The sequence below is a fragment of the Corvus hawaiiensis genome, chromosome 30 (assembly GCF_020740725.1).
Source record: "Corvus hawaiiensis isolate bCorHaw1 chromosome 30, bCorHaw1.pri.cur, whole genome shotgun sequence".
In the NCBI taxonomy this organism is placed as follows: Eukaryota; Metazoa; Chordata; class Aves; order Passeriformes; family Corvidae; genus Corvus; species Corvus hawaiiensis.
In genome coordinates, this window is record NC_063242.1 from 8,363,649 (window position 1) to 8,383,894 (window position 20,246).

The window sequence follows — 20,246 nt, forward strand, 5'->3', positions numbered from 1 at the left end:
CGGGTGGTTGCGCATGCATTTCCTAGAGTGTTGGGAGGAAACATGAGGTGAAACAAATTGCAGAGCTGTGAGTGAGTCTGTTTAAACTGATCTGACTAAACCAAAACATTTTCTGCTCTCCTGTGTGAAGTGGAAATCTGTGCTCTTAGATGAGACCTGCAAGAAAAGCAGTTTAAGCTGTTGGCACTGGCAGACTACCATATATTAATTTTTGGAGGCTTTTTAATCAGGTGTAGAAGAGAAACTTTAAGTAGTGCACTAAAATTTAATGAGTGGTGATTCTTGAAATGTTAGAGAAAAAGAAAATTTAAAGGCTGAATAACCTAACAGCCAGAGACAGTTTTGCAAGCTTCAGATGACCTCCATCTCTGAAGAAGCTCTGTAGCTCACTAATATAAAGATAATGCAAATAATATTATGAATTTAAGAAAGCCCAACATACATATGTGTGGAACAAGGTGAATAAATTATGTTTAAACAAGTAGAAAATACTGTTTACCTATGTTAAGCTATTAAAATCCCTTGTGTGAAACAGTTTTCTGAGATGAAGGTGCAAGACAAGTACATGGTTGGAATTGTGTCTATAGAATCTCTGCTATGAAGGCATGTCAATGTACATACCAGAGTGACATTGTAAAAAACCTCACTTTTAAGTTACCATGAATCTATTCCCTTCAGGTATAGAAATATAACTAACCTCAGCATCCTCAAACCAAATAGCTATTAGGAAATGTAATTTAAAAAAGCTACAGAAGAAAGTAATAAAATGTCTGCCAAAGAGAACAGCAGAATCAGGATTTGATCTCCAGCTTTCAGTGTTAAAAAGCAGAACAGCACCAAGGAGATGTAAATGTTGCTCACTTGTGAGCATTTTTGCACTCTACTAAAGAAAAATTAGGATGACTTGACAGAGTAAGTGTCCTATTGGATAGTCACAGAAGAAGAAACAAATAGGACAAAAGAAAGAAATCCGAAGAGAATCCAATTTTATAGACAAATACTTGTCTATAAAAATGGTTCTGATATGTGAGCCTTGGCTGTGAATCACAGGGTCTTAGAAGTACAATATAAAGTTGTCATCTTTGACAGACAGTATTCTCCAAGCTCCAGAAGAGAAGAAAATATGAGGTATGGAGCTCTCTGTTTGCACAACATGGTCCCAGACTAGTAACAGAAGGACCAAAAATGTAGAAAAATCCCCCTAAATAACAAACAAAAACAAAACAGAACATGTGTTGTTAACACTTCTGCATTGAAGTAATTTTGATTAAAAAAAAATTTTAGCATCCAAGCAAGAGATCAGGCCATTTCAGAAGACAAATTCAAGCATCATTAGTAATATGCTTTTTAGGCTGGTGTACTCTGTGTCCAGTTGCCTTGAGGGAGATTAATTAGTGTTGCACAATCTGCTTTAAAAAACTGGGTTTCCCAGGCCTAAATACGTGAGGTATCATCTTGAAAGTACTTTGTTAATCACATAGAGCTGAAAAAGATGCAGCATAAAGCAGGCACTGTAACTGATCACTGAGCAATGGGACAATTTAACCCAGTCCTGTGCCTACAAGTGAATTGATTGAACCCAGAAGCTGAATGCGCAAAATCTGGACATTATGCTTGGATGAAGAGGAGGCTTTTCTCTTATGTCTAAATTACTTTTGGCAGCTGAATGATGGCTTTTTGTTTGGTTTGGTTTAAGGGGACTGAGTGTCTGTGCACATATATTAAGTCTGATATGCTGGGATATGGTTTGAAGCTTTTCCTGACTGGCCTGATCAATCATGTTGTCATCCCTAACCTTCAGTGATTGATTAAAAAGCAGAACTCATCAAAAGTGATTCACTATGAGGAGATTATAATCTGACCATTTTACTGAGATGATACCTTATTTGCAGTTTATAATAATTTTGGGTTTTTTTCCCAATATGTTCCGTCAGAGATTTCTGTTGTTTTTAAATTTAAATTAAAAGAAATAGTAAAACGTACCCAACATCTTCCTTTTTGATTATTATTTATGGTGGCAATACAAACCCTAAAGGTGACAAGAGAATTATTTTAAATATAATGTGACCGAGTGTAAATTACATATGCCACAGTTGCAGTGAGGCTTTATCAGTTTTGTTGCTAATGACATTGGCATTAGCAGTGATATCTCAAAACTCAGTAAATCTAATACTTGAGCAGCCCACTCTTCTAAGTAATGTGGAGCCGATGATTTGATGAAAGTGGTCTTATTAAAACTTTGCAACAAAAATGTGAAAGAAGAAGACATGGTAGTTATGCTTCTTTTTTCAAATAAGATGTTTTCTTCAGCAAGAATGCCTGGATTATGCTAATATAATGTGTCAGTATCTATGGAAGTGTTCATTCCAAAAGCTCCTATTGGCATCAATGAAAAAATGCTTAATGAAGGCAGATGGTGGTGTTTGAATCCGTGACCTCTTCTTCCCTCTTCAGGAGAACAAAGTTTCTTATCCACTGCTGGTAGAAGTAATGGCTAAGATTTCTGTAAATGAAATAACCAGTAATATTGATAATTTTTCTTTCACTTTCTGATGAATTTGTTTTAGTGACATCCACATACCAGTGAAAGTAATGAGAATGTTGCCACTGATTTCAAAAAGCTATGTATAGGGAACATTTTGCATTAGATAAGAGTTTTTCATATAATCAGTTTTATTCTTTCCCTGGAGAACTCAATTTGTTAGTCATTTTCTTCTGCCAGTGTGGGTCTTACAGCCAGTGACAGGAACAATGGCAAATACATAGCAATAAAACCATAAAAGTTGGCAGAGGCGTGCAAATGCAATTAAATTATTCCAGCTCTTTAAAATGAAATCTGATCCAGTATCAGGTTGTCAGTTTGTGTAATCAGTTTCCAGTTTTTAAAAGTGCACTGCAGTCTTAAGCCAAAGGTCTGATTCAAATAAGTAGATTGAAAGATACCCACTGATTTCAGGGTGTGTTGTATCAAGTCCTCAATATTTTATATAAAGTTCTGGGAGTAGTCATCTCCAAAGGCAATTTTGAGAATGAAGCTCCAACTCATCTCAGAATATCAGGAACTTATTTTCTCTAATTCATGAAGCTTCATGCCATTGGAGAAGGTGGCATCTTTCTTCTAAAGGACAGACACAGATTTTTAAGTCAAATATTTCTTTCCCGTGGCTCCACAACCTACCAGATGTACATATGGTATGGTGTTGGCTAAATTTCTCACACAGAGGAATGAACTGGTATGACTGACAACAGAATTCAGGCTTGGGAAGAGTGGCTTCTTCACTGAAAGACTCAGAACAAAATGCTGAGTTCTTCTTGATTCCTTTTCAGTATTTATGACTGCTACTCTAAGAAATATTTTACTATTTTATAATAGTGTGTCTAGTGTGCCTCCAGAAACTAGAGAATGTCAAATGATAAGCCCATAGAAATAAGATTTTGTCTGTACTGCTATATGAACAGTGCATTGAAACAGATCAGGAATAATTGATGAATGCTGGAAATTGCTGGGAGAGCTGGTATTTTGTAACCGCAGTGAGGATTAGCACACATTTTTTGTAAGAATGAGAACTCTTAAAAATTGCATCTCCATACTGAAATGGGATACCCTTTACAAGAAGTACTTGTGCATACATATATGTATATGCACATACACTTCTACATATATAAAAAGCAGCAGGATAGGAATAGAGAACACATGAACAAGTGTGAGAGGTCTGTCATTCAGTAGGTATAGTTTTACTATAGTTCTGCCATCAGATTAATGTAATCTTTTTCTGGAGTAAATATGAGCTTTCTTGAAGAGGGGAATAGATAAAAATGTGATGTGATACATTGCACTATATCTTTGTAGTCTATCATGTATGTATGTATGTATATGGCACATAAATATAAATGGTGAATATATGATAGGCATATACATAGAGTAAAAGTAATGATTCATGACAATAGCCAGTTGCAAGCCTTCTGTTTTCTGTGAGCCATCTGTGTGACATGCTTCTCTTCCTGGGAAACAGTCACATGTATGCAATACTGCATATAATCAGCCACAGGAGAATTTCATTGCATTACCTGTGACAAAGCTGTCAAGCACTGAGGCACGTGTCTGAAGCAGACTGCTCCTGTTAACTGAGAAAAGAAAATCAAGGAGCACATTTAATTCCCTAAGTTATGCAGAGAAGGACTACGGACTGTCTCAGCTGCTTCCCAGGAGAGGCTGGGTGCCAGGGTTGCACAGTGATAGTTGCACCCTTGCTTGAGCAGGACGATCTGATGTCAAGGACACAGAAGCAGCTCTCTGGTGTGTCCCAACTATGGGCAGTTGCTGGATGTTTGTATCATGGCTCTGCCTCTTCCCATCCCTCCCTCCCTCATGTGGAATCTTTCTCTGTCAGCACAATAGTGTGTATCATTTCTCTGTTTTACTTAACAACCAGTAAATGAAGTGAGAAACACTATAAAAACTATACCTTGATGTATTTCCATTTGAATATGTCTTTGTGTATTTCTGTTAGCTGTTCCATTTTGTAGAGACCAATACAAGCAGATTCCTTCATTTATAGTATGTAAACCCCAGGATACATGGTGAAAGTAAAATACACTTAACTGCAATTTAATTGAAATAGATTCCTCTGAACTCTTCTGAAGGATGGAAATGATGAAATATGAGTAAGGGTTACCGTAAGAATAACATTAGAAAAAAGATGTGCCTTTCGTATACATAATTTAATCTGCCAGTAAAAATTTTTCACAAATTTTCCTTTCAGGACACTTATGCAAAGCATAAAAAGGAATGAAAATATACCATAATACACTACCTGAAAAGGCCCATTAAAAAACCCTGAGCTATTATTAAACAGTAGCAGACTGCTTAAGAGCACATAATTCTCAAACCATAAGAGCTTTAATGTATTAATGAGGTGGAATTATGAGTCTTGTTGCTACTAGGATATGCACTGCTTGTGTACTTTTTGCAAATGCAGAGAAGCTTATTAAGCATTTGTTCTGTGCATATAAAAAAAATACCTGAAGTCAATAAAATTGTTTGGAAATAAGTATATTTGATGTCTAATACAGTGGGGTTTATTTTTTAGTTATTTTTTTAAGTGAAGATGCATACAGCTCTATGCTGGGTATGTTTACTGCCTTTTTATACAATTTCTGCCCTAATTCACCTTTCTGTATCATTGTCCTGAAATCTCATGGGTACCGTTGGCAGTTTGATTCTGTATCATGTTTCAGTTGGAAATACTACTTGCCTTCTCTGTGAATGGAATATTTGATGTTGCTTGTATAATCAATTGCTTTTAAAATTGGTGGTTTTCCCTATTAAAGTCCATATACATTTGAATATCGATAATAGCCTTTTATCCTCATCCCTAGTTCTTTCTAGGTAGATTTAAAGAGTTCTTTTCAAAGGGCAATATATCTATTACTTTATGCGACAATTTAGCTTGTATGCAAGAGACATAAGTCTCTAGGAGTTCCCACAAGATATGCTTGATTTCAAGCCTGTTAAATTATGAAAATATATACCATAATGCTTGGTTTAGAAGAGCTGAGATGGTGGCCAGATCCTTGAGGAAACATAAACAGATTAATGATTGCATTCTGCCTGGCTCTCAGATTCTCACTTCCTGAACCAGTGTAGCAGAGACATATAAAGATGACACATTGACTCTGGGGAGGGAGCAACAATGATTTGCCTTATTATTTCACATGTCAGTCATGTAATACACCAATATCGTACCGAGTAGTGAAAGAAGAAATTTCTCGCTTATCTGTCCTTCAGCTTGAAGAACCATTGTACATGCTTCTGAAAAAAGGTATATATTTGGAAATTAGGACCTTACTGTGAATAAGAACAAAGAAGTATCTTGATCTTCTGAGAGTTTCTACTTGGAAGCAAAACAAAATACCAGGAAGTACAAACAGTGCTCAGTTTGCATATTAATGGCCTTCCAAGGAACTTCCCCATGGACCACCAGCTCCAGAAAAATTATTATGATGGGGATATTGTGTATTTTTTTCTCCTGCAATGTAGAGCAAAGTTGCTTAATATTTTTTCAGTCATTCTCAAATATCTGTACATGTTGCCTTTGTTGTTTGATTGATTCATAGATCTATTTGCGATTCTTGGACTACGAGATGCAGAATTCCAACGAATGCAAAAGGAATTTTGTAGCAGTCTATGACGGAAGCAGCTCTGTGGAGGATTTGAAGGCAAAGTTTTGCAGCACTGTTGCCAATGATGTAATGCTGAGGACAGGTCTGGGTGTAATCCGTATGTGGGCAGATGAAGGCAGTCGCAACAGCCGATTCCAGATGCTCTTCACATCTTTCCAAGAACGTAAGACCCTAATCAATGCATCTGCCTTTCAGTTTGTTAAATGATACAACTCCCAAAATCTGTTAATATTTTCTACATGCAGAGCAGTCACTGAATTATGTTGCCAAACAAGCTATGTAAATATTCAGAACAATTCTTCCACGAATTTGTAGTGAGCAATAATTTGTAATGCAGTAGACAGACCACAGAATTCAAAACTAGGAAAACAGGTACAAGTGGTCATGACCTGTCCAATCATATAACTGTGACTTTTGTCTGATCCCCAAGCTACCATGTAAGTTTTTCCTTACACAACATGGAAAATAATACAGCTCTGAAGGTTTTTACCAAGTCTGATAATTTTCTATGAATTTGATTTTTTAGATTTCATTATGATATGCATTTGAAAAATACATTATGATTATTTTATCACAGGTAGTGGGTGTGTGCGTATATCAATGAACGTGTGTGTCAGATATTGTTAAGCAAAGAGTTTAGGGGTTTTTTGTAGCAACAAAAGCTTTCTAAAAGCCTTTTATATTTTGGTTAATATTCTCTTTATGTGCCTTACTTGCATTTATATTTTTATATGAATTCTGGGCTCAAATAAAAAGCAAAACAGCCTTTGAAAGAGACAAAATGTAGTTCTAGACAGTTTAAGAAAGCAATCAAACCAATCACAAAAATCCCTCAACAAAACCCAGTAATTCCATTCGCTGAAAATAATTGACCCAGATAATCCTGTGAAAGACCTGTGAAAGACATCAATTTGTTTTCTTTGATGGGAATAACACATATTTAGCTTTTTCAGAAAGGTGTATGTGCATTTATTTTCACATGCTGGCTCATGTTAATTTTTAATGTATTTTTGGTTTGTGCATCGTGTGTCTCACAGAAAGATTTCTTTGCAACTGTCAGTGGTTGGAATGAAGGCTCAACCTACCAAATACATTCTTCATCTGTATTCTGTGTGTGTACCCTGCAATGAGGCAACGAGTCGCTATTGAGAACAGCCTCCATAATTCCTTAATTATGGCTCTGATTAAAAATTTCTGACAGTTTACATGCCTGAAACTGCATGCGCCACAGTACTCTCACACTTGCAGCCTTAGGGTGGATTAAATTTTCTTGCCTGCAGATCAGGCTGGGGTCTAAAAGACACTGAGAACCCTTGGTTGAGATGATGCTGCACTTTCTCATTCCTGCAGCTGGAGATGCCTTGAATATTCAAGATCTGATTCATTTTTTTCACAAGGCATCTTGATCTGTTACCTTAGAAACAACTGCATAGACACTGGAGGTTCACAGCATATAAAGAACTGGAGAGTAATGCACTATGATGACTAACTTGAATTGAAGGTTTGAATAGGTGTATGTTTGCAAAGCTCTCATATTTTAAAGGATTATAAGGAAAAATGTGGGAATTTTTGGGATTTTTTTTTCTCTTACAGTATTCCTAATATATTTACCTGACATGCTACATCTTATGAGCTACTCCTTTCTTGTAAGCAGATGATAGTTTATACTGAATAGTATTCTGACTGGGAAATTCAAAATACTAACATGATGTGCTTTCTGTAAATTTACTCTGAAGAGTCATTGCTCACTAAAAGCTGAAAATTTATTAAAGGCTAAACAGTACTTTGAAATATGTTTACATAGCCTGCTCATAAATAGTAGAAGAAACTGCATCTGTGATTTTAATGCTGGGAATTGACTTTAAAGATTTAAAGGTAATGCAGGTGGTACTTTCTGTGTCAGTTGTCCATAAGTGCCGTCCTATGCCACATACTGCTGCGGGCTGTCAGGAGTCGGCTAGAGCAGATGTCAGGGAGATCGCTCATGGCATGTAAACTGCAACGTCTTCCAGCAGCATGCGGGAATAATTAGATCATCTTCATGGAAGAGAAGGAATGTCAGTCCTCATTCGGGGAGATCTGCATCAGGGAACAGACACCTGTGTGTCTATTTGGGGACAAAGAAAAAGGAAAAAATTCTGTTTTGTTCATAGAGCTGAGAAGGGAACAAAATAGAAGATGACATTTACATTGCAGTAATGTGCATGGGAAAGAGTGACAAAGTAGAATTCCTGTATTTACTGTTCCTGTGGGAATGACCAGGAGGTGTTGTGATCTGTTGCTCCCCAAGTTCCTCTCCTTAGTGTGGAGTTAGGCTGTTGAGACTGTGAGTTTTCCCTTATACAAGGTGCTGTGTACTGGAAGTGGTATTTTGTGGAAAAAAGCTACTAAGCCTGAGCATTGTTTTCTTTCAGTGTAAGTTTGTTCAGTGTTAATTCTTGTTACAGAGCCATTTTCTGAGTACTTGACATTTGTGTAGAACAGAGAAATATTGAAGAGATTTCTTATATGTTTATTTTCATATGGTTCGATAACTGTGCTCCAAATCCATTTAAAATATGTAGGCATTTTTTTGTTGGCATCTAAAAAGTGGTCTTATGAGTTTCCAAACCTCTCACACTGATGTTTTCAGAGCAGCAGTGCTGTAAATGTGTCCTAAGGAAAGGCATACAATGCATGAGGTTGTTAAACTTCCTGCACCAGAAAATCAGGAATGATTCTCATCACTGTCAAAATAGTAGTTGAGCTCTAAGTAACACTTAATAACTGATTAATTTTTAATGGGTGATAATTTATAGTGATGATCTGATATTTCATTATCATCACTATTAGCTATTCCAACTGTTATTGTGGGGTTTGTCTCCTTATGTCCTTACCTTATTAATCTTTAAGATATCTTCTAAGCATAATCATATTTTTGTGCATGGGAGTCACTGTCTGCACTGGATTTTAAATATCCAATAAATTAATATAAGAATCAGTAAAAGGTAAACAAAAAAGCTGGTATAATCAAAAGGTGTCTGTTCATCTGGTAAGAAGACTTGAAAAATGAGTCTTTGTTTTTTCACCCACTGACTAACTGTTCATTTTATTTTCCATGATTGAAGAGTGATCTCCAGCCTGATTAATGACAGACATGCTACACCTACAGCTTCTTCAAAGAGCTGCTCCTCAGCAGACACACCTACACTTTAGCCTAAAAGCAGATTTATAGAACCAGGGCATAGGGGATAAGAGAAAAACCCTCTGTATGCACAGCAGACAAGATGTTCACTTTCTCACCTCTGACTGCTCTTTGGTAGCACAGCTTCCTTCTGCGTCCATAACCCTGCACCAGAAACCCCAGACCAGAAAAAATTCTTTCCTTCTCTTATTTGTTGTCCCTTTGAACTCTAAGTCTGTTTGTAGAGCCCTGTCACATGCGACTTTCCTAATGGAGCACAAGTTCTATCATTCTTATTTTGTTTTTATTACCAAAACCCATATTTGGATAGAAATCTAAGGCTGTGTTTAGAATAGTATTGTGCAGTTTGATCAAGTGTCAGCACTCAAGTCCTTGTTTACAGGCTTGAAGGCAATCACCCAGCATGGGCAGTTCTTTAATGGGGAAAAGGAGCTGCAGGTATGCAGTGTTAGGGACTGTGTTTTTTGAGGTAAAGCTAATGGAAGTACTGAAAAAGGAACAGCAAGGTGTTAAGCACAACATGTAAAGAGGCAGTTTCCCCTTGCAAGGACTTAAGAATGTAAGCAGATTGCAGATTTGCTGGTTTTGCTCTCTGCTTCCACACTAATATTTTAAAAAGAAACCATTGGGATTGCTTCCTTACTGGTGAGCACTCATCTGCCACTTTCTTCTCCTCTGTGCTATTTGCAGCTATCTTAGTGAAAAACCCTCACTGGCTAAGCATCCCAGTGACTCCCTGACCCTGAACAAAATAATTGTTTGGGGTGCCCAGAGCGTATAAACTGAACACAGGCTGGAGCTCTGGGCACATGCTCCTGAGCTGCCATTCCCTCTTGAGTTTTTATATCAAAAAAACCCCAAACAACAAAATGTGAAACCACATATAGGTGTTTTTTAAAGACCAGATTATTAATCTGTATATGGTATTAACTATCCATACAAGTTACATTTATCTTGCACAGAGCTGTCTGAAGGTGACTGAGAAAACACTCAGTGTTAAGAACATCTCATTTTCAAGTTTCTAGTAGCTGTATTTTAATAAGCATTTTTTTTTCCTTAGTGGCAAATGAAAAGATAATCATTTTAATTTAGGTAATATACTTGTAGTGTACAGTACTAAAACAATCTTAATGATTTTATAATTTTAATAAAGCAAATGAAATTGTCTCCCAGTAAATGATATTTTCCTTGAAAAGACTGATAAAAAACTTCTTCCTCTGTTTCAATGGTGATTCAAGGAACATCTGAAGAATTTAATTTTTCCTTCTCTTGTGGAGGAAAAAGCCCTATTTTTCATTAAAGAACAATGGGAAGATCCAAATGATCTGTGCTTAAAGAATTTGTGTGCAGAGCATGATGCAATGAGCTATTTCAAGTAGAGGAGGAGTAGGTGTGAAATGTCTAACGACTTCAGTGTAAAATGTTTCTCACATCTAACCATTGTTAAGATTTCAGAATTTTCCCATTCACCCTTAGGAGGAAACAAGACCTTTCAAAGGAAGGGGGGAAAGGAGGGAGAGAGATAAGCCTAAAAATAACAAGCAGGGTAGGGCATTTGTCTAAGATTATCCAATCTTGGCCTGAAATCCCTGCCTTGAAACAGGCTCAAAGGGTAAATCCACACGGTTCAATGAAGTACAGCTTAGACAACTGGGCTGGCTTGCTCAGAGCTAGTTCACACCCTGGAAGCAAAGGAGTTGCACTAACTGTGGATGGTGCTGAGAAATAGTGAGAAATACACTGAGGAAAGCACTGCACTGAAGTGGAACAGCTAGGCTGCACACCAGTTCCATTACAAATCTGCTTTTAGCTCCATCTTGTAAAAATATTTTGACCTGCCCATGATTGCAATTTATATCTAGAGTATCCTGCAATGCCCAACAAAATGATGCTTAATGCACAGAGATAATGTATTTTGTTACTTATGTAGTAATGTCGCAATAGTATAATAATTATTAAACATGGAATATTTAATTTCTGGACTGCTTTACAAATATTGTCATTTGGTAGTATAAACTGGAATACCTTACTTGTGAATAATTATTTTATTGTCTGACTGAAATCAGTATAACTTTTTTAAAATATAAATTATGACTGCTTTTATTTCATGTTGCTTTGTAAAGTTGGTATATGGAAGAACTATTAATACACATATGTCTCCGTCTTAGGGCTATTCTGGATTAAAATATTAATTTTTTGTTAATCAAAAAGTGTAGATTGTGGGCATGTGCATTTCTAAAACCTTTCTATAGTAAGAAAATACAGAAACTCCATTGGTTCATTTTTTAAGAATTTTGAAAGCAGTAGCCTCAAATATCAGAGAGAAGCTTTTTTGAATACTGCGGTGGAAACCTTGTGGAAATATGAATAATATAGCAATCTCCTAATTTGTGGTAGAAACAGAACATATTTACATGCCCAATAACAGAAATAAGGTTGTTATTATTATAGTTGGGGTTTTTTAAACGTAGGTTTCCTAAACCTGAGAAAAAAGTCTGGGATATCACGTCTACTCTTGTGAATGCTTGTGTGTCTTCTAGGATAAGGGCACCATCTTGTGTTCAGTGTAAATAACTGTTGCAAAGCAGGAGATTTTACATTATAATGAATTCAAGAACTATAAAATTTGTTTGTATATTAAGATACAAGGTATTCTTACACATAGCACTCACATTCATAAAAAAAAATCATCATTAAAAATAATGTAGAATGAAAATGTTTGAAATTTTTAATATTGAACAAATTATTTTACAAAAACTAATCTTTTATATAAAAATAATTATTGGTTCAAATTCAAACTAGAAAAAGAACCTTTACTAATATTTGTCTTTAATTAGTGATTTAATTTAGAGTATATTATTTTCATGCTGTAAAAATCAAAGAATTTATTAGAGACTTAACTTTATTGAAATATATCTGGTTTAATTATATGTGTAGTTCTAATTTGCTCAGTTGTGTTATAATCATTATGAATTGTTCATCATGCTGAATATGTTGTCTCACTTATTTCTAGGCCAGTACCTTGGTAGAGCTTGACTTAAGGCAGCTTTGGGTCATAGGAGAAATAACACAATTGTGTGTTCCCAGCTGTTACTTTCAATCTAATTATGAAGTCAGGGTTTTTTTCAGAGAGCATGGAATGGACTCCAGCATATGGGCTAATCCAATCCTTCTGTTCTAAGCAGGATCAGATACAGCAGGTGGCTCAGGGCTGTGCCCAGTTGGGTTTTGAATATCTTCAGTGATGGAGATGACACAACCTCTCTTGGTAAACCAGCTCTTGCACAGTGTTTGACCAACCTCAAACTAAAAATTAGTTCTTGCATTTAAAGGGAATTTCCTGTATTTCCTTTAGTGTTCATTGCTTCCTGTCTTGTCACTGGGCATTGCTGAGCAGAGTCTGGCTCTGTCTTCTTTTCTCCCTCCTGGTGGGTGTTTGGATGCATTGACAAGAGCCTGCTCGAACCTTCTCTGCTCCAGGGTGAGCAGTCCCAGCTTTCTCAGCCTCTCCACACACCTCCGATGTCTCAAGCCTTTAAAAGGCCTTTATGGCCTCATGCTGGGCTCACTGCAGTACATCTGTCCCTTTTGTGCTGAGGAGCCCAGAACCTGACACAACACTGCAGATGCGGTCTCACCAGTGCTAAATAGAGGGGAAGGATCATATCTCAGCCTGCTGACAATTCTGTTTTTAATGCAGCCCAGGATAGTGGGGGCTTTCTTTGCCACAAGGGAACATTTCTGGCTCAAGATGATTCGAGGTGACCTTATTGCATACCAGAACTTCTTCTGCAAACTTGCTTTCTAGTCGGTCGGTCCCCAGCATGTACTGGTGCGTGAAATTATTCCTCCCAAGGCACAGGACTTTACATTTCCTTTTGTTGATCTGGTTGAAGTTCCTGTTTGCCCATCCCATTGAAGCCTCAATCAGCATGATTTTTCAGAGATAATCAAGAGTGGCTTCACAATGATGTCAGTCACCTACTGGGGACAGTCACCAGGAGTTCATGTCTGTTCAGTTGATTACATATTCCCTAATCTGGTCCTCTTCCACTTAGAGAAGTCATATTACTGCTGGGATCATGCTGCCCTACTGCCTCCTGTTATACCTATCCCTTCTGTGTTTGAGTTTAGTCAGGAGCTCATTGTCCATCCATGCAGGATAATGGCTACCTTCACTTGATTTTCGGCCTGTCCAGATAGACAACTGCTGAGCTTGGAGGAGGTGATCTTACAGAATCAACCAACTCTCCTTGAACCTGTATCCTTCCAGGACCACCTCCCATGGCATTTGTCCACCCAGATCCCTCAACAATGAACTTTTGCTTTTCTGAGGCCCAGAATTATGATCGTGCTTTTTGGTTTATTCCTTCTTGGCAGCATCCTGAACGCCATCATCTCATGCTCCTGACATTCATTTTCCCAACTGATTCTTATTTATGAAAGTATAAAGCACAGCAGAGCTGTGCTCATCAGCTCCTTCATTACCTGTGCCAGGAAGTTATCAATGCACTCTGGAAACTTCCTGGATTGCTAGTGCCCTGCTGTGTTGCCCTCTACAGACCACATGATTAAAACCCCTATAAGGACCAGGGCCTGTGATCATGAGGCTTCTTCCAGCTGCCTGAAGAAGATTTCTTTGACTTCTTGCTCCTGATCAACTAGTGCAGACACAAAGTACAACATTGGTAGCTTTCCACTGGGTTTTCCACCAATCATGACCAAAAACCCACTTGGCTCCTCACCTGGGTGAGCTCTCTGCATTCCTGCTGCTCTCTCAAATAAAGGCCATTTATGTAGTGATGGGGAAGACCATGGAGTCATAGAGTACAGCTTCTAGTGTGTGGAGAGAGTTGTGCTGCTTTATCTAGTTGAAGTTAATGATAGCAGTAGCTTCCTTTTGTGAAAACATCCACAATCTTGCTGTCACATACTGCTTGATTCCACTGCCATCCTGGGTCCTGTAACAGCTTTAGGAAAGCATCAGGATCAGATCCCTCTTGTTGTAGAAGAATCTGGTTTACTACCAGTTCATTTATCTTTTTGTTATTAGTAGAATATCCTTGATGTAGCATCCCAAGACCCCTTTGCTGTGCCTTTTTTTGGGCAAGAAAGAAAATTTTTCCAATGTACAACAGGACTGACATGTTTACAACTTCCCTTGATGCTTTCATTCTTTCCAACAAAATACCTTAATTAGAGTGGGGGAAATACATTGACTTCTTGTCCAGCCTAATCCCTCCAGGATCATGGGACCACAGAGAGGACTTGGCTATTTTAAATTTATAAACATGAAGAAGAGGGAGCTGTTTGTCATTAGTTTTCTGAATCTTACATTTCCGTTTCTCTCATGCTAAATTTGCTGTAGTGGCTTTGAAATTGCTTTGCTACACTATTCATCTTGTTTTGACATTTATTCACATACCATTTTTTTCTCCACTGTACAATAGCACAATTTAGGAAAACTTAAATTTTCATTCTTTTTCCTTCCTTTCTCTTGCCTTTTGTTTCCAGATGTCCCTGTCACCTTTTTGCATAATTATTCCTTCTTCTTAAATTTGAAAAAAAAGGTCTTTTTTATTGCTCTTAATTTTTCTCTCATTTCTGAAAGTTTTCCTAATATTTTCACTTGATAGAAAATCTCAGTATTTCTTTCAGTGCAGAATGAAATAACCAATTGACATTGTTTTTTCCTGTAGAATTCTCTCCTTCTTCCTCTTCCTTTCACTTCCTTGCTACCTACCTTTAGTTCTTTTCTACTTACCACCGCTATATATCTGAATTCAGACAGCACTCTGTCCTTCCCACTTCACTTCTAAGATCCTTCATGCCATTCTGAATGTTTTTTGGTGTTTTGGTCTTTTTTCTTTTTTTAGTTTTTCTTCTTTATGGCTTTAATAGTATAATCTATCCTAATCCTGCAATTATTTTTTTGTTTTCTTTTGTTTTTAATATTTCCTCCTTGTTCCCATATCACTACTTGTACTTTATCCATTTGATATTTGGGTCTTTTTTTTGGTACACTTTGTATTTTGAATGGGTGGCTCTTTAAATCTTCTTAGGTTTCTCACTTTTTTTTTTTTGCATAGAGTAGGCAGTGAGACTGTTTCTGCATGTAGGAAACATCCCAAAAGATCCTCACCTTGCCTGGAAACAGGGATGGCACCTAGAGTGTGAAAGGATGGTTATGCATCTGATGTGTTACTTACGTGATGTGTCACATCATGATGTGGCACAGTATCCTCCAGGCTCAGCCTTCACTGTCCCCAAAAGACAGCAACGGATAGATAAGGACTGTCCCTAAGCCTCCTCCCTTTCTAATATGCACATGTGCTCTTCTGATCTGTCCAGCATAAAGTAGAATCCTTTCTGTAACAAACTTAAAATGTGGTCAGGCTCACTGCACCTTAGGAGATGGCATACAAGATTTAAAAACAAAAATTGAACAGTGGACAGGCTGGTTGATGTCCTCTGCTTTGACTAAGAGATACAGTGTATGTACAGTGTTATAGCTGAGGGAGTGGTTGCATATTTGGGGGTGTGCATGTTGACTTTGACGGCATTTACTATTTGCTTAACACACCATAACTGCTCCAAATAAGCCAGTTATGGATATCTTAAACACTTATTGGAAAATGGATTTCTTGACATGATATATGGGGTCATTAAGTTCTGCAATATAAATCCTTTGTACTGTCCTTTTTTTGCAAACCACTAAACCATTCTCTCTGCTATGCATTTATGTTGTCAGAGGAACTGCTTCTAAAATTGCAGAGGAGAACAATTTTCATGAAGCATCAAACTTGAAGTATCAGTAATATGAGCGTCATAACTGCTTTCTGATTTGTTAAGGGTCTAAGTTTATTTTTCTACCTTTCCCTTAAAAATAATTATAATAACACTTTTTGGTTGCTTGAACTAAAAAAATACATAAGGAGTTAATTGTTGCCAATTTAACACTGACAAAGTTTGTAGCTCTTCTAAATTACAGAAGGTTTTCTGGTTTGAAGAAGAGATATGAGGAGTAATTTATCTCTACTCTCTTTTACACTTTTGGAGTAGTATCATTACAGCCTCAACACCTAATGATTTGCCAACACTTCCGTAAACACCACAGTTTAGCAGCATGTACAGCACCTTCCAAAGGCTTTCAGGTGGTTTCTTCACAGTAATAATATATGGCCATCAGTAAAGCCATTTTCCTGCAGCTTTAATCTGCATGATTCTTCTAGGCCATGGGTTTCAGGGACACTGAAGACTGTTGTGCTTTTTTATCTTCATATTTGTGATCAAAGGGGTGCTTCTTAACAGTAGCATTTCTTATGACTAAAAGGTTTTTAAAATAATTTTACTTTGTGTATAAATGTTCAGGCACCATTGATATGGGCCCTAAAGTATATATCTTCTTTGAGTCACACAAGTTTTCTTATGAAATTGAGGTTTCAGCAACAAACTTCATAAGATGTTATTTCCCATACATTAGATCTGTCAGGGATACAGTTAACTCTTTTTGTATCAGCCCATAAGGTGATATGTTTTGGATCTGTGGTTAAACTGTTGATAACACCATTGATGACTCTCCACCAATGTTTGGAAGCCAACCCACTACAGCCATGAGAGTCATGCTAGGGGAAGGTTCAGTCATTTCAGACAAAATTGAGAACCTCTTGCCACAGAGTAATAAACAGTCTGTGACTTGAGTGCTCTCCATGCTGCATGTCAAATGTTTAATATGGTCAAGGAGTATGTGTTGTATAGCTTTTTCGTATTACAGAATACATGTCCACTCCTGGATGTGTTTGTTGAAGAGAGCTGAATGATTTGCTAATTAATATAATTTATAATTTCTCTCATTTTTAGCCCCCTGTGAAGCCAACACATTCTTTTGCCACAGTAATATGTGTATAAATAACACACTGGTCTGCAATGGACTCCAGAACTGTGTGTATCCCTGGGATGAAAACCACTGCAAAGGTAACATGTAGAATTGAAAAAGTCGTCATTTACACTGCATGAGATACAGCATATGATCCTCAGTTTCTTGCTAAGTATGTGCCAGATGGGTGAAAGCTCGGGGAGAGCATACATCAAGCAATAGAGAAAATGAAGGAACATAAAAAATGCCAGTGGATTTTACTTTCAGTGTTTTCATTTTTTTGTCCGGTGTTGCATTGGTTATGTCCGGCCAGCTGGTTATGCTCTTCTGGAAGGCTTTCTGGTCACTTGGTCTCTGTTTTCCATACAATCTAAAGTATAATTAAAGGTAATATTTTGGTTCCTTTGCCATAGTTACCTTTGTAGAGGAGTAACATATGAGTAGCAGGTGTCTTTTAGCTGCATGTTATGCCCATAATAGCCCAGGTGGTCTTATAAAAGAAGGTAAAGTGAAATTAACACTGTAAGAAAGCAACCAAATCTACCTATAATCAAGTGAAATTGCAGTGCAAGGAACAAGCACAGGAAATTAGATGGAATATTTATTTCATAGGCAGGGAGTGATGTTCTTACTCATGTGCTGACAAGGGTTTCTAAATATTCCTGTGGTTCTGTTAAAAAAAAAACCACACCAACCCCAAAACAGCATCTGTGTTGTCTTTAGGGAAAAGAGCTTAACTAAAGTACACTGCAGGCTAGGGAGACAGTTCGCTTCTGTCTTGTATCCCCCTCTCTCCCCCCTACTGCAGATTTGCTCCTGGAAACATGGGATATGCCAAATTTAGGAACCAATCAAGAAAAAATTCAGAATGAGGTGGATTAGCAGTCAGTCCAAGTCTACTGAAGCCTGTAAAATCCTGACAAGCAGCGCAATAGGGTAAAACACAAATGAAAATATATACTCCAAAAGAACACAGCTAAACTGTGGCATAGCATAATATTCTTCAAAGAAACTAAACATACAATTGGGAAATGATTATTCATTCTCTAGTTCTTCACAATAGAGGAAAACAGAAAACATTCAGCACTCTAATTTCCAGAACAATTTTCATCTTTCCTTCATCAAGTGTCTTTTATCAGGTCTTGTGCATTTATCCTCTATTTTTTTTCTGACTACAAAAAGGAGGTTTGCTGATTCCAGCAAAAACGTTGTTTGCTGCAGTGCTGCTTTTTCTAACTCTGCTTTTTCTCCAGAGTCTGGAGTCAGTCAGTTAGAGAAACATTGAGTGAATCTACAAGCACAGACAATGAAGCACAGACTGAAGAGTTAAGTCCTGGTATCTAGGAGATTATGAAGAGACGAACGTTACTGTTTCGGTGCCAATAACTTTCATTTCAAGCCAGGAAAAATTACACTAAACTGGGTGTTGAAACTTAACCACAATTGTCTTGCTATGCCTGAGAGAGACTAATGCAAATACTTTCAACTTGAATTTCTACAAGGCTCAGTCACCATCTTGAGTCTGCAGACTTGTGAAAGCAAATCACAGAGAAAGATACACAAGAGGAGGGAGAAATTGATTTTATTTCATTATTTTATCACATTTTTCTACTTCGTTCACAATGCAGAATTTGCTGACTAACTTATTAGAGGCTCTTGAGTAAAGGGTAGTAGGTATGATCACCTTTTGGATTTTTTATGGCTGTTTACAAAAGTTTTGGTAATTAATAGGAAAAAAACCAGAAATAACTTGCACCAATTTGTTTTTTTCCTTCTGAAATCTAAATTTGAATAACTTTTCTATTTTCTCCTGATTTAGCTTTTTCATTGAATGCTGTCAAAATTCCTACTCAGCTAACAAATATTAGAACTCAAATCCTGTAAAATCTTGTTCTTTCATAGGACCTAATGTCCCAGTTGCATATATTTACTGGAAGAGAGAGAAAATAATGAAGAGAACATCTGTAACAGTCTTGGGGGCTTTAGCAGGCAAATGGAGTTCAGAGGTGCCACTGAAGCCATCTGCTTGTTATGGTGGTTGCTTTTTATAAAAAATTTAAATAATTCTTTCATTTAATTAAGCTTGCAATATACCCTGAATAAATAAGTTTCCAAGTGAATAGGTACACAAAGGATTTGTGTGTTGCTTATTTGGCTTAACAAATACCTGATTTCTCCCTCTTTTTTGTTGGTGAGATTGATTAAGTGAACTCAGACATAGACTAGTCTCAGCCTTGCAGTATTCTGTGAACCCATCATAGTGGTTTTTATTCTGGAACTGCAATTAATCCTGTGGTTTTTGTTTTTTTTTTTTATTTCCTGTCACACAGAAAAAAGAAAAGCAAACCTATTGGACCAACTTACCAATACCAGTGGGACTATAATTGGGGTGACTTCTTGCATTGTGATCATCCTCATTGTTATCTCTATTATAGTACAGATCAAGCAGCCTCGTAAAAAATTTGTCCCAAGGAAAACAGACTTTGATCAAACAGTGTTCCAGGAGGTGTTTGAGCCTCCTCATTATGAGTTATGCACCCTTAGAGGGACAGGGACTACAGCTGACCTTGCTGACGTTGCAGATGACTTTGAAAATTATCATAAACTGCGGAGATCCTCTTCAAAATGCATTCATGACCATCACTGTGGATCACAAGTGTCTAGTATTAAGGGCAGCCGTAGTAACCTCAGCACAAGAGATGCTTCTGTCTTGACAGAAATACAACCCCAGCCTGTAAAACCACTTGTTCAGCCCATGAACAGGAGAAATATCCTTGTCATGAAGCATAGCTACACACAAGATGCTGCAGATGCGTGCGAGATAGACGAAATTGAAGAGGTGCCAACCACAAGTCACAGGCTGTCCAGACATGATAAAGCTGTTCAGCGGTCAGTATCAATAGATTTTTGATGAAGACTATTGTGTAAGGACTTGACTGCCCAAACATATTCACTCTTTGTTCAGTAAAGACATATTTTCTTTCTTCTTTATTTATTGTTTAA

At 37.2% G+C, this 20,246-nt stretch overlaps 1 protein-coding gene across 13 annotated transcripts in view; it reads left to right on the forward strand.

The window, feature by feature from the left end:
* The window catches only part of NETO1 (neuropilin and tolloid like 1), an 84,137-nt gene that overhangs the window by 39,977 nt on the left and 23,914 nt on the right, over positions 1-20,246 (forward strand). For 12 of the 13 annotated variants that reach the window (XR_007200395.1, XR_007200394.1, XR_007200396.1 and 9 more), the window contains exons 7-9: positions 6,118-6,346; positions 17,228-17,341; positions 19,574-20,132. Coding sequence is in view for 6 of the 13 variants with exons in the window: in XM_048289298.1 (XP_048145255.1) it covers positions 6,118-6,346; positions 17,228-17,341; positions 19,574-20,132 (902 nt within the window). In the remaining 7 variants the exon portion in view is untranslated. Of the gene's footprint in view, positions 1-6,117; positions 6,347-17,227; positions 17,342-19,573; positions 20,133-20,246 lie in introns of those variants that run through there. The other variant, XM_048289300.1, reaches the window with a different exon arrangement.